The sequence below is a fragment of the Magallana gigas genome, chromosome 6 (assembly GCF_963853765.1).
Source record: "Magallana gigas chromosome 6, xbMagGiga1.1, whole genome shotgun sequence".
Classification (NCBI taxonomy): domain Eukaryota; kingdom Metazoa; phylum Mollusca; class Bivalvia; order Ostreida; family Ostreidae; genus Magallana; species Magallana gigas.
In genome coordinates, this window is record NC_088858.1 from 34,339,579 (window position 1) to 34,353,249 (window position 13,671).

Sequence of the window (13,671 nt, forward strand, 5' to 3'; positions counted from 1 at the left end):
TCTTTTTTTTAAAATAGAATTAATAGTATGCCTTTTATATGAACTAAAAGGAAATTTGCTTGTAGAAAAATGTTTGATGCCTTTTAAGAAATAATACAAATTTTTTTTTGTTTTACTCGTAAATGTAAAGTAGGTCATAGACTGTAATGTTGGGCACGGGTTTTTTTTTTCGAGAATATAATCGATTCGGAAAATTTCGGAGTTTTTTGTTCGTTTCAAAACAACGTACCGGTATAAGGGACATACTAAAGACCTTAAATACTAAAGACCTGAATGTCATGAACTTTTATATAGATGATATATTTGAATTTCTATCTGCTGCGTCTAATAAAATAGGAGAAAAAAATATCCGGCATATTTTTTAATTCTTAAATTGTGCAGATTCTTCCGGATGAGATGATCTTACATGAACCTTTAAAATAATCCCTTTCTATTTTATTATGTGGTCCTTTGAAATCATATAAACTAATGTATTTAGTTTTAATTCAATACAATGCAACAAAAGAAATCAAAATGATTTGAAATACACAATATCCAAGAGAATAATGATGTCTTGAACTTTGTATTAGAATAATGGACAAATCAATGTGTTCTCCTTTACTTCATACTATAGCAATTATCATAGAATTACCATTAGAAATGCTTACAATAACGAACTCGTTTCTTAATAATACATTTTGTTATAGTAAAAGGGTAAACTTCAAAACGTGTAGCTAAAAAATATATTAAAAATTTACCATTAGAATTAGTACAACCAACTCGTTATTGTTTGTGGTGTATTTTTCATGTAATCAAACAATGATACAACCAGTATATTTTTGCGGCCCATTTGACGCTTGCGTCAATATGATTTCTTGCTCATGCTTGAATTGAATAAGAAGATGGAAAAATCAGCTTGAAAAAGTACTTTTTCCGGTATATTAAACTAATGTAAACAAAAGCAGGGCACGAGTCTTGTTTACATGACAAAGAATTGTGAGTCCTTTATCGATCTTCCTTATAACTTCACTACTGACTCTCAATTTCATTTGGTCATTGGAAATGCATTCCTAAATCATTGTACATAATAAAAACAGAAAAATAGAATTTGACCAAAATCGTAACCATGACCCTTTAACGTGTATGCAGTATCATTGTATGTTGAATGGGAATCTTGTTATATTCCCAGATGTCTAAAAAAAAAAATGAATTCTGGATCAATAAAAATTCTTCGCGATTTCCCTCGTATGGTGATGCTAATTTTTGTTTAGAAGGCTTTTTTAAAACTACTTTTTAAAAGATCTCACTGATTTGCAATATAATAAAAAATTTTATATTAGTACTTATTAAAGAGAGTTGAAATATATTGATTATTTTTTAATAACACTAGTACTTACGGTAATATAACTGATGCTGGTTTAGTTGAAGAAACACGAGATACATATTGAAAGTTTGTTTTAATTGGGATTTGCTTGGTATTTAATCTTTTAGCAGCAGGAAATGTCCGATCAATGCAAAAGAAGACTCTTCAAACCTTGTCAATTCCATCTGAATTATTGATTATACAAAGCTTTTTTTTTCAAACATAAAAGCCTTTAAATTTATATGAGTAGATGTATTTTTATATATATTTCAAAAGATCAATTTTCTGGTTTGTGAAAGCGATATAAGTAAAGTTATATTCTTTTTCGTAAAAACACTGAGATTTCTCTGCACGTTCATGTTTATGTAATCTTTATGAAATATTTTTTTATCATAAAATGCGATTCATGGATTTATTTTTCTACACAGTGGAATATATACGGCAATTTAAAGGAAGTCAAACTTTTTTTTACAAGACTCTTCAATCGGGTTCTTTAAAAATTTTCCTACAAAAATATGCGATTGACAGAAGTTTATCTTTCATGCCATTTTTAAACATTTTTAATTTCCATTGTGTGCGTCAAACTAAGCTCTATATATAGCAAATAAAAAAATAGTGAATCATGATCCATAATTTATCTAAGATACATCAAGAACAACAATTGTTTCTTGTGGGTCTTCTGTGATCGTTTTTCTTTTATCTTACACAATAAAGGAGGAGTAATCCATGTTTCTTGCTTGTAAAGAGTGCATGCGTTTTTGGGGTTTTTTTTTTGTTTGCTTAACATGGTAAGTGTTTAAGGGCACAGCTGTTGAAAGTGACTTTCTACAGTGTTCTAAAAACACTTAATTAAACTGAACTGTAGAAAGAAAACATGTATTTCTCCTTTAAAACTCATTTCTGATACGAGATCAGTAATAAAACAACAACACATTAAATGGACTAGCAACGACATGCGGCAGCTTTTATGTATAAACAGATACATGCACCATTAAATATAAATATGATGTTATAAGTTGGACTCATCAATCTGAAAATTATTCAGATTTTATACGTGTTTCCAGCTCTACGTGTCGTCCTAAACTGGCTTTAACATACTACTAGCAGTGGCGGATCCAGGAATTTGAAAACGGGGGGGGGGCGCAGTTAAAGGCAGGGGGTCTGGGGCGAAGCCCTGGTGGGGGTCCAGGGGGCGAAGCCCCCAGAAGCTCCTGAAATCTAGATATTTTGAAAGGCAAAATTATGTTGTCTGGAGGGCCAATTTTTACTTATTTTCCCGTCATTTTAGTCACTAGAAATGTTACCAAAATGTTATGAGACATTTAATTTTGAAGTAACAAAAGCTGCAGAAAGTTTCAATTGAGCTCTTACAAATAAGAAGTATTTATTTCATTATATCTGGGATAAGACTTTTAACTAAATTTTGTTCATTTTGTAGGCTTTTGCAATTTTACTCAATAATATTGTAATTTGTCATAATTGTCCAGGAGAAAATTTGCACCAATGAGTTTGTCGGTCGTAAATGATTAAAATAAATAAAAACAAGAAATACTTCAAAATATCGTACACATTTATAGCTGTTTTATTTAAATGGATTGTTAGACACCATTCTTCTTGGGTTTTTGTTAATGAAGATGTCGACAATTTTCTTGTAGTCTAGGGGAATATCTCTGTGAATTTGGAGAAGAGTAAGGGCGTTTAACCGGTCCTGTCCCATAGTACTTCTCTGGGACGATTTAATACGTTTTATTGCTGAGTTTCCTCGTTCAACAGTAGCACTCGACACAGGAATAAGTAATAGAAGAGTAATTATTCTGTGAATATTTGGGAACATTTTTGCATTTGTTGCCTGTATGAGAGTAGACAATGTTGTGGGGGCTTCTTCAATATTCAGCCATTTCCTTTTCCAGAGTTTTAACTCTTGATCGAAATTTGTTTGGGCTGGCATGTCATCAGAGAAGAAGTCTTTTATGTCCGCAACAATCTGGTCGTTCAAAGATGGGAGAGATCGTGGTAATAAACACAATCCACGAACAGCACACTTAGAAAGATTTTGGAATCGATCTGTGAGTTCAGCAACTAGGTGGTCTATCAGTGGAATAAAAATGGTACGTCTCCAATACTCTTCTGGTGAACTCGCTTCAACATTTCCTCGAAGAGTCTGGCGTTTACATCTTCTGGGAATTGAAATAATTGTGTCAGTATGAACAGCAAGTTTTTCAATTACAGGGAGTATGTTTGATCTGAATTCATCGTCTGCTCTTTCACGAATGTCTTTCAGTTCAGTTACGATCAGACCAATTTCTTCATAAGCAGTCACAACATCCTGATACGATCCTTGCAGAAGTAGACTCAGTGATTTAGTAAACCCGAACAGATAACGGTTGGAGGCAAATGCACAAAGAAAACCTGGTGTTGCAATCGATGTGAGCAAACCTCTTGCTTCTGAAATAGTCTTAGGATCCCAAGAACCTTTTGACTGCGGATCACATATTCTTGTCATGCATTCTACAACAGCTTCATACGTGTCTTCAAACTCCTCAAGCGATGTATGTCTCTCAACCCATCTTGTTTCACACAAAAGTTTCACCTTTTGACTGGCAATCTTAGGTTTTTCAGACGCTGTCCTATCATGATTGACAGACTGAACACAGGATTCTAGAAGTCTCTGCCGTTTTGGCGAATACTTGAAAAAGAGTGCAACTTCTTTTACTGTTGACATCATGCATTGTACTTCAACCTGTGCACAACTTTGACTAAGGGCCAAATTTAAAATGTGACTAGCACAGTGGAAGTAATGTGCCCTTGGTGCAAAATTCAGGAATAGGGTCCTGCACCCCTTTAACCTGCCACTCATATTCCCTGCACCGTCGTAAGTTTGTGCTCTACACATTTTAACTTCAAGTCCACAATCCTGAAGGCACTTGACGATAGCGTTACATATATGTTCGCCGGTTGTTGATTCACAATCAACGTATTGTAAAATTCTCTCAACTGCACAATTGTTCTTGATGTATCGTACTGCTATTCCTAGTTGCTCCAAGTTGGAGATATCTCTAATTTCGTCTGCTTCGATTGCAAAATAATTGTGTCCTTCTTGGTTTTTTATTTCAGACACAATGTGGGATTGAATGAAGCTTCCTATACATTCCAACAAATCATTCTGTGTAGTTTTTGAGATGTAGGACGCATTTTTAGGGCCTTCTAATAGATGCCTTTTCAGAATTTCATCGCCTGCATCGATTCGCATATCAAGTAAAGCATTGAAATTCCCTTTATTCAGTGAGCAGGATGTTGAATCATCTCTGTGACCTCTAATGGGTATTCCTTGTCTGCCGCAAAATTCCAAGCACTTGATAATAGAATTCAAAGTCGCTACATTTTTTTCAAAGTTCACACCAGCTTGCTCGGTTATCTTTGCGTCAATTCGAAGAGAAGGGTCATTATAGCGAAGCACAAAACGGCCAAACTTGTCCTTTGAAACCTGGTGATACTGACACTTTTCATGTAGTTGCCAGTACTCTAGTAAATGTTTCCAATCTTTACAAGGTGCCTTGACGAAAATTGATTCTCCCTTGTAATACTTTATGTCACTAAGAAACAAAATACACGCAATGCAATACAGCCCATCCTGTATTCGAGAATAGCTCAAATGTTCGTATTTTTCAAGCCATTCTCTCTTACAACGTCTGCTTGATACTCCGCTCTTTCTGCGTTTATCCCTGTAGGTTGTTGCTGGGAAGTTGTGTCCGGCAGGTGGAATTCTATTCTGAATAATGTTAATTTTAGTTGCATCATCAAGATCAGGACCCTCGGCAATATAATTTGAAATATCAAATGCACAGTTCAAGTCATTTTTTCTTGACAATGACGGTATGGATTTAAATTTCTTATGATGACCTACGCTAGGCTGAGGTTCATTTGAGTCAGGCTCCAACGTACCAGTACTAGCAATTTCACTCTTGTCTGCAGTACTCACTGAAGATAACTTTTTTCTCCGAGTTCCTTCTGTGAAAAATGACGACAACATCGACTGCTGTGACATTTTATCTTCCACTTTTTCAAATTCATAACTGTTGCCCTCATCATAATTCGGAACAAGTAAGGCAAAATGATTAGGTTCATATGAGAATCCGGGCTGAGTGTTTAAATTACCATCCCGGGACCATATAATGCCGAACTCAGGCTGTTTCTCGTCGTTAGTTGTTCTGTCCAGAGGATAAATTGTCCGATTAAATAGTGGACGCAAACCTTCATTTGCATTAGGGTACACAGACTCGAAACAAACATCCAACACACTACACAATCCGAGTAAATGTACCATAGATGACCATGAATTATCTTCACAAGTTTTCACCGATTCACATATAATAGCATCTTCCCTGTTTCGTGTTCTATCAAAATTTGCACCACCATCATCAGATAATATTAGCGAGAACAGAGTGTCAGAGTGATCAGTAAATATTTTTTTACAGGCAAGAACATCGTCAAGTATTGGATGATCAGCATAATCACTGGCCCGTATAAACAACTCAGCTGCAACAATAATCCTTATCTTCCAGGAAAGACTCGTATCGCCTAAACAAAATTAAATGATTTTTTTCTAAATATTTATGACTGCATTATTTATTTATGTTTTATATGTGTAGTTAAAGCAATACATACAGTGCACTGTGTCCTGTCGAAACTCAATCAAAATTCAAGCATTTTTTAACACTGGTAATTTTTAAGCCACACATTTTGAACTTATAAAAATATATATGATATTATAAATTGATAGTACTGGTATTAAAATTTTTGCTTCTAAAAAATGATCAGGAGATCTAGCCTAAAATTTGCTTTTACTTGTTTAATTTCATTTCCAAACACTTCTAATTATTTCATTTTCTATAGCAAGTTTTCAGATTTTAATAAATATTAATTTTAAAACAAATTACCTGTTATGAAGATGGAAACGCAGTTGTACAAACAATTCCCGTCACCGGGAACCTTTTTAGCTTCGTAACACAAATTATCATCAGGAATAAGTGCATTTGCCAGCGTGTCTTCTTTCAATCTCTGAAGCATTTCTATTTTGGGACAATCTCTAATGATATCTCGAATACCGTTGATAAGTTGTGCATGAATGACTTGACACTGACTTTTGTCACGATCTAGGACAGACCGCCGAAGTAATTCAAAATTTTCCATGTTATTCATGTTCAATTTGCAGACGCTGCAGCCGAAAGTCAGTCGTACATAAACCGAGTCTTACACAAGAAGTCCACTCGTACACAAGTTGAGCCGTTTCTATTTTTTCTTTAATTACTAAACTATATCGAATGAAATAACACTTCTACATGAATATGCCTACAAATTATAAATCTTTGTATTTTTCATTTTACAAATTGAATTTAATATTAAAGTAAAGCATGACTTTATATGATCAGAAAAAAATCATCCACAAAAAAAAAAAAAAAAAAAAATCAAACGGGGGGGCGCGCGCCCGGCGCGCCGGTGCTGGATCCGCCACTGACTAGTACAATATAAGAAACAGGTTCTATTGAACCGCATGACTGAACATACTTGTAATGGTATTCGAATTGGAAACATGTAGTTTCTATATCAATATTGTATTTCATTAGCATCGTCTTTTTATGACCTGGAGAATGGAGAGCATAGTGTGTTTTTCTTGAATGTCCTTCTAAATTGTGAATGCACTCGTCCATCTATTGAAAATTACTACTGCTATAATGACTGTTAAGAGTAAATTGTAACCTTAATTTCATTGTAGTAAGAAATCTACAAATTCTTGTAAGGTCAGCAAATGATGTAAATTATGAATGGGGGAGAGGCTTTGACAGTTCTCCCCGCTATCTTTCACACCTTATCGCTCAAATCGTGGGACTTGGCAGATTTGGTTCCAATTAAATTTTAGATTATAAACAGGCTAGGCATTTTCACATTAATCTCTGTTTTAACTTTTAATTACCTCCGTCCTGTCCGTGGGAATTTGACATTTTATTTCTATTTAAAAGATATTGTATAAGAAATTCTGTCAGTCTTTGTTCAACCTCGCATTGATACACACATGGAATAAACTGATGAGAAATCATTCGATTGGGTTCAGTTTTATGCGTGTAACAATTTGGTGGCAGCGTCGGGATACTTTCACTCATAGTCGTGGTGTAACGATTGTAGTAAAAGTGTATTTTACTAATTATTGTGGGACAACAATTTTTAGTTAAAGTGAACCAATACCTATTAAATATGTCGGACACGGAGGTTGATGACACAGGAAGGCCAAGGCGAGCTACAACCCAAAAACTAATCGAGTTTACAGAAGATGAGCTTGTAGAAGAACAACCGCAATTGTTTAGGCAACCTAAAAATCCGCCGTTAAAGAAAAAAACAACAAAGAAGGATCAAAATTTGGAAATCGAGTTGGAAAGAGAAAAAATTGCCTTGGAACGCGAAAAACTTAAGATAGAAATGGAAAGATTGGCTTTAGAAAGGGAAAAAATTCAACTGCAAAAACAGGAAAATGAACCATCGACAAAAGCTATGCCGTTTAAGATCAAATTACAACCGTTTGACCCGAAATGTGATGACATACTAACATTTTTATCGGAATTTGAGGCTATCGGGGAGCAAGCTGAATGGAATGAGAAACAAAAAGTATTACAATTAAGAACTCTTTTAACAGGTGAGACTCGTCAAATTTCATCACAGTCATCATCTACATTCGATGATTTAAGAAAGGCACTTGTTGATCGATATGGAAAACGCCCACATGAGTACTTTAATGAACTCGTAAACGTAAAACGTGAAGGAAATGAAACGTACAGAGGGTTGTTTTCAAGAATAGATAAGTACCTACGGAGATCCATTGAGGACAAGGATCCAATAGAAATTTTGCGAGAAGAATTTTTTCTAAAAGCATTACCGCCAGCACAAGCACAATGGGTAAGAAGAAACAAGGGATCATCTACTGTCGTGGAAGCCGCCGAGGACTACATACCACCAAAAGGACCAAGGGAAGTTGGACCATCCCAGGGGTTTACCGGGAATGGCAAAGGATCTGGACCATCTCAGGGATTTACTGGGAATGGCAAAGGATCGGGACCAGGAAATGGTCAAAACCATGGAAATCACAGGAAGGATGTGATATGTTTTAAATGCAATGGCAAAGGGCATTTTGCTAATAAATGTCCTAAAATTTCATTAGTGTCTAAAATAATTAAACATGAATGTGATGGATTAATCTACATTCCAGGACACGTGAATGACAGGGAAGTTTCCTTTGTGAAGGATACGGGAGCGTCAATGACTTTAATCAAGGAGGACCTTGTAGATTCCTCATGCATTTTGGAGGGACAGAAGACCACACTGTACACAGCCATCGGGCAGCCATTTGAGGCCAAAATTGGGATAGTGAAACTTGACACTCCGTACTTCAAAGGACATGCACAGGTTGGTCTTGTTCCTTCTCTGGTAGCAGATGCGCTACTAGGAAATGATGTCATTAGCAGGAAGAATGTTAATGTTGTGACGAGAGCACAAGTGCGTCAAGAAACAAATGAAGAAGTATTGTTTGACCGAAAAATGAATGAATCTGATGTAAAACCAAAAGAGATTGAAGCAATTAAGGACAGTGAAACAACAGAGACTGTAAACATCGAGAACCTACATGGAATCAATGCAGAAAAACTTGCAGAACTTCAGAGGAATGACCCAAAGTTAAAATCATGTCGGGATAAGGCTGTATCGACAGAAACAGCCTGCACAATACCACTCGCATTTTATTGGGAAAATGGAATCTTAAAACGAAAATGGACATCGGCAAACCAACAAAAGCAGGGATATCAAATTGTCCTACCAAAAACTCTCCGACAATCGATCATAAAACTTGCACATAACCAACCACTTGCAGGACACCTTGGAACAGAGAAAACAAAAGAACGCATTTTGAAATCTTTCTATTGGCCAGGGATGTTCCATGAAATCAGCGATTACTGTTCTTCATGTGACGTATGTCAGAAAGTTGCAAAAAGAACCAATGTGAAAGTCCCAATGATCAATACGCCAATTATATCTACTCCGTTTTTCAAAATATCAATGGATATCGTAGGCCCTTTGGCTAAAACAAAGAAAGGAAACAGATTCATTCTCACCATTGTTGATGACGCAACGCGTTACCCAGAAGCATTCGCATTGAAAAGCTGTGATGCTGAGAGTGTGGCAAACGCTCTCATTGAACTCTTTAGCCGGGTAGGCATTCCGAAAGTTATCTTGACTGATCAAGGAACTAACTTTACGAGTAAACTCATCAAGGAGTTATTCACATTGTTGAAAGTGAAGGGAGTGACAACTTCACCATATCATCCTCAAGCAAATGGAAAAACTGAACGTTTCAATGGGACATTGAAATCGATATTAAAGAAGCTTTGCACAACTGAGGAGCTAGAGTGGGATACTCTACTCCCATATGCATTGTTTGCGTACCGCGAAGTCCCTCATCAGCAGACGGGATTCGCACCATTTGACCTACTTTACGGGTGGCCAATCAGAGGACCAACGGAAGTAATAAAAGAATTTATGGCAGGAGAAGAGGAAATCCAAATGTCAACCATCGAGCACATAATCAAGATTCGACAAAGGTTACAGGACGTTACGTCAGTGGTAAAAGAAAACCTGACAAAAAGGAAGGAATTCGTTAAAAAATGGTATGACAAAACAGCGTCAAGGCGAGAATTCCAACCTGGAGATGAAGTTCTCATCCTGTTACCGTCAGAATCATCACGAATGGAGGCTCAGTGGAAAGGACCCTACCGTGTGACAGAACGCATCAATGATGTCAATTACAAAGTCAACGTAGGAGGACGCCGCGGAGTGGCAGTGTACCATATAAACCTTTTGAGAGAGTACAAAAGATCCATACTCTTTGTTGCTGAGAAAACAGAAGACACTGATGGACTAGAAGAAGCGACTCCATGCACTGAAAACAACGAAACCATAAGTGATTTAAACTTTGGCGAAAATTTAGACCATTGTCAAAAACAGGAAGTCCGCAAAATATTCTTGAAATATGAAAATGTTTTCACCAACAAACCTGGTCATTGTACCCTGACGGAACATAGCATCAGAACAACAACAGAAACACCAATATTTCAAAGACCATATAGAATTCCTGAAGCAAAACAAGCAGCCGTGAAGGACGCAATCGAAGAAATGTTGAAGCAGGGACAAATTCAACCATCAAATAGCCCTTGGAGTTCGCCAGTTGTCCTTGTAAACAAACCAGATGGAACTATCAGAATCTGCATTGACTACCGAAAACTCAATGAAATAACAGTGTCAGATGCATACCCAGTCCCAAGAATCAGCGACATCCTGGAAAAAGTTGGAAATGCCAAATTTCTAAGTCATTTCGATCTGACCAAGGGATACTGGCAAGTTCCGTTGTCAGAAGATTCCAGAGAAAAATCAGCCTTTGTGACCCCATATGGACTTTACGAATTTTTAGTTATGCCATTTGGAATGAAAACCTCACCTGCAACATTCATACGCCTAATGGACAAGGTGTTACATGACGAGAAAAATGTTGTTACATATTTTGATGATATAGTGATTTTCTCAGATTCCTGGGAATCTCACCTTGAGGATATCGAGAATGTTGTCAAGAAATTGCAGGAAGCTAACTTGACCGTTCGCCCTTCAAAGTGTAAGATAGGAGCTACACAATTGAAATGTCTGGGACACATTGTCGGGAATGGAAGCGTTACACCAGATCCATCTAAAGTACAGGCGATTCAGGACTTTCCTCTTCCGGTGACGAAGAAAAACCTGAAGTCGTTCTTGGGATTGACGGGCTACTACCGTGCATACATAGCGAAATACGCCGAAATTTCCGTATTGCTAACCAACATGCTGAAGAAATCTGAACCGACAAAATTAAAGTGGAACTCGGAACAAGTGAAGGCATTCAAACTCTTGAAGGAGGCCTTGATGACAGCACCAGTCCTAATTACACCAAAATTTGAAAACCCATTTATTGTCCAAACTGATGCAAGTCAATACGCAATAGGAGCCGTTCTCAGCCAAGAAATGATAGATGGTGACCATCCAGTATCCTACATCAGTAGAAAACTATTGCCGCGAGAACAAAACTACTCAACAATTGAAAAGGAACTTTTGGCAATTGTTTGGGCCATCGGTTCTTTCTCCTATTACCTGGACGGCAGGAAGTTCTTTGTGGAGACAGACCATAATCCACTTAGCTGGCTTCATCGCATGAAAGACAGAAATCAAAGACTCTTACGTTGGGCCCTTTCATTACAACCGTTTGATTTCGAAGTAAGATACCGCAGAGGCAGTAAAAATCAAAATGCAGACAGTTTATCGCGTATATAAAGTAACTATCCGAGTGTATTATGAATAGTGACAGTGAATTTGAAAAATATGGACTGTTAGCTATTGCTTTTACATTGAGTATAATTTGTGACTTCTGGACTGTAATCTGTTAATGGATTGTTAATGGACAATTTTTTTTTCAATGTAAAACAGTGAACTTTATTGTTTTGAAATATGTATTATTTCCTAATTTTAATTATCTTTACAATTTTGATTTTGAAAAAATTCAACTTTTCTAGTTAAATTTTTATCTTAAGGACGGAGGTGTTAAGAGTAAATTGTAACCTTAATTTCATTGTAGTAAGAAATCTACAAATTCTTGTAAGGTCAGCAAATGATGTAAATTATGAATGGGGGAGAGGCTTTGACAGTTCTCCCCGCTATCTTTCACACCTTATCGCTCAAATCGTGGGACTTGGCAGATTTGGTTCCAATTAAATTTTAGATTATAAACAGGCTAGGCATTTTCACATTAATCTCTGTTTTAACTTTTAATTACCTCCGTCCTGTCCGTGGGAATTTGACATTTTATTTCTATTTAAAAGATATTGTATAAGAAATTCTGTCAGTCTTTGTTCAACCTCGCATTGATACACACATGGAATAAACTGATGAGAAATCATTCGATTGGGTTCAGTTTTATGCGTGTAACAATGACTTATTGCAAGTCTTAACGAGTGTTAGCAAACAAAATACAAAGTACTAATAATATTATAATATTCATTGATGTTTTTTCTTCTTCTTTTTTTTTGTTTTTTTTTCCTGATTTGTTTCTTAGAAGAAAACATACATAGTTACTGTAGTGTTTCTTATCTATAATCATCTTAAACACGTAGAATCTTATATCAAACGTTTCGTGCCAAGGTTATGACTGATTAAGTCAATTTTTCTCTTATCTTCGCCATTACGAACACAATAACAATGGTAGTGTTGTTATGTCTGCTTCTCTGTTTTGGTCCCGTGCTAAGTTTTCTAATTCCAGAATCATGCGACACTATGGATTGCAAGTTGGATCATGTGTTGCACATCGTCTCCAAACAACAAGGCATTATGGACCAACAGTCCAGACAGATTGCTGCACTAGAGAAACAATTGTCAACCATGTCTTGTACGAAGGATAACACGGGTCAAAATCAAACGGAGTCCGGAACAACAACAAAGGATGGCCACAATATGCAGAGTTTAATGTCAGGTAAATATATGCCTTTTTAAACAAAATCAATTTAATTGTTATATCGAGGCAATATCATTTTAATTATTATCAATTTTAATTTTCTTCCTTTAAGGGCCACAAACAACCACTCCATCTTTCTACGCAGTTAAATCTCGAGATCAGCGAGATCTTGCAAAAGGCGAGAGAATCGTGTTTGAAACGGCGATTACCAATGTGTTCAAAGCATATGATATATATTCTGGTGTCTTCAAGGTTCCGCTAAAAGGAGCATACGCTTTCACGTGGACTATAGCCATGAATAACATTGACAACCACGCTTGTTTCTCTCTTTTTGTCAATGACGTTGTGGTTGGACAAACGTACTTGTGGAACAACGGAAGTGACGCAGTATCAACGGGTTTTTCTGTCGTGGAGGTTAATTCTGGTGATGACGTATACATGAGTCTTTGCAATGTTAGCCAGCCATTGGGTGAAATAATTAGTGACATTTACCGCAAGACAAGTTTTGCTGGATGGTGTATAGCATGTGTGGGATAGCTAGGTGTACATTATATGTGGGATATCTATTTTTGTAACTTTCCTCTAAAAATAATTTTGTTCTGGATTTTTAAAATTATTAATTATTAAATTTCCAGAAAAGGGACTAAACGAAACGGGCCATTAAGCATGTGATGTTTTGATACATTTTCTCTGTTTCGCATTGATGTTTATTCCAATATCCAATGCATCCGCAATCTAAGGGGGTTTACAAAACCAATTGAAA

General features: G+C 36.3%; 2 protein-coding genes across 2 annotated transcripts; one reads left to right on the top strand and one right to left on the bottom strand.

Moving 5' to 3' along the window:
• Positions 1-2,875: 2,875 nt before the first annotated feature.
• LOC117687194 (52 kDa repressor of the inhibitor of the protein kinase-like) lies at positions 2,876-6,527 on the bottom strand. Its single transcript, XM_034463438.2, has 2 exons — positions 6,280-6,527; positions 2,876-5,920 (listed from the first exon to the last, which is right to left on the bottom strand). The coding sequence occupies exons 1-2, from the start codon at positions 6,407-6,409 to the stop codon at positions 2,925-2,927; spliced, it is 3,126 nt and encodes a 1,041-aa protein (XP_034319329.2). The 5' UTR covers positions 6,410-6,527; the 3' UTR covers positions 2,876-2,924.
• A 1,064-nt stretch (positions 6,528-7,591) lies between these two features.
• LOC136276373 (uncharacterized) lies at positions 7,592-11,734 on the top strand. Its single transcript, XM_066088262.1, has one exon. It carries the CDS (start codon positions 7,592-7,594, stop codon positions 11,732-11,734), a length of 4,143 nt encoding a protein of 1,380 aa, XP_065944334.1.
• Positions 11,735-13,671: the final 1,937 nt, after the last annotated feature.

Bases quoted from the DNA above. Each gene is read 5' to 3' on its own strand.
- LOC117687194 (XM_034463438.2), bottom strand. From the start codon at position 6,409: ATGCTTCAGAGATTGAAAGAAGACACGCTGGCAAATGCACTTATTCCT. The intron at 5,921-6,279 runs GTAATTTGTTTT...AATTTTGTTTAG, and splicing joins CGTTTCCATCTTCATAACAG to GCGATACGAGTCTTTCCTGG.
- LOC136276373 (XM_066088262.1), top strand. From the start codon at position 7,592: ATGTCGGACACGGAGGTTGATGACACAGGAAGGCCAAGGCGAGCTACA.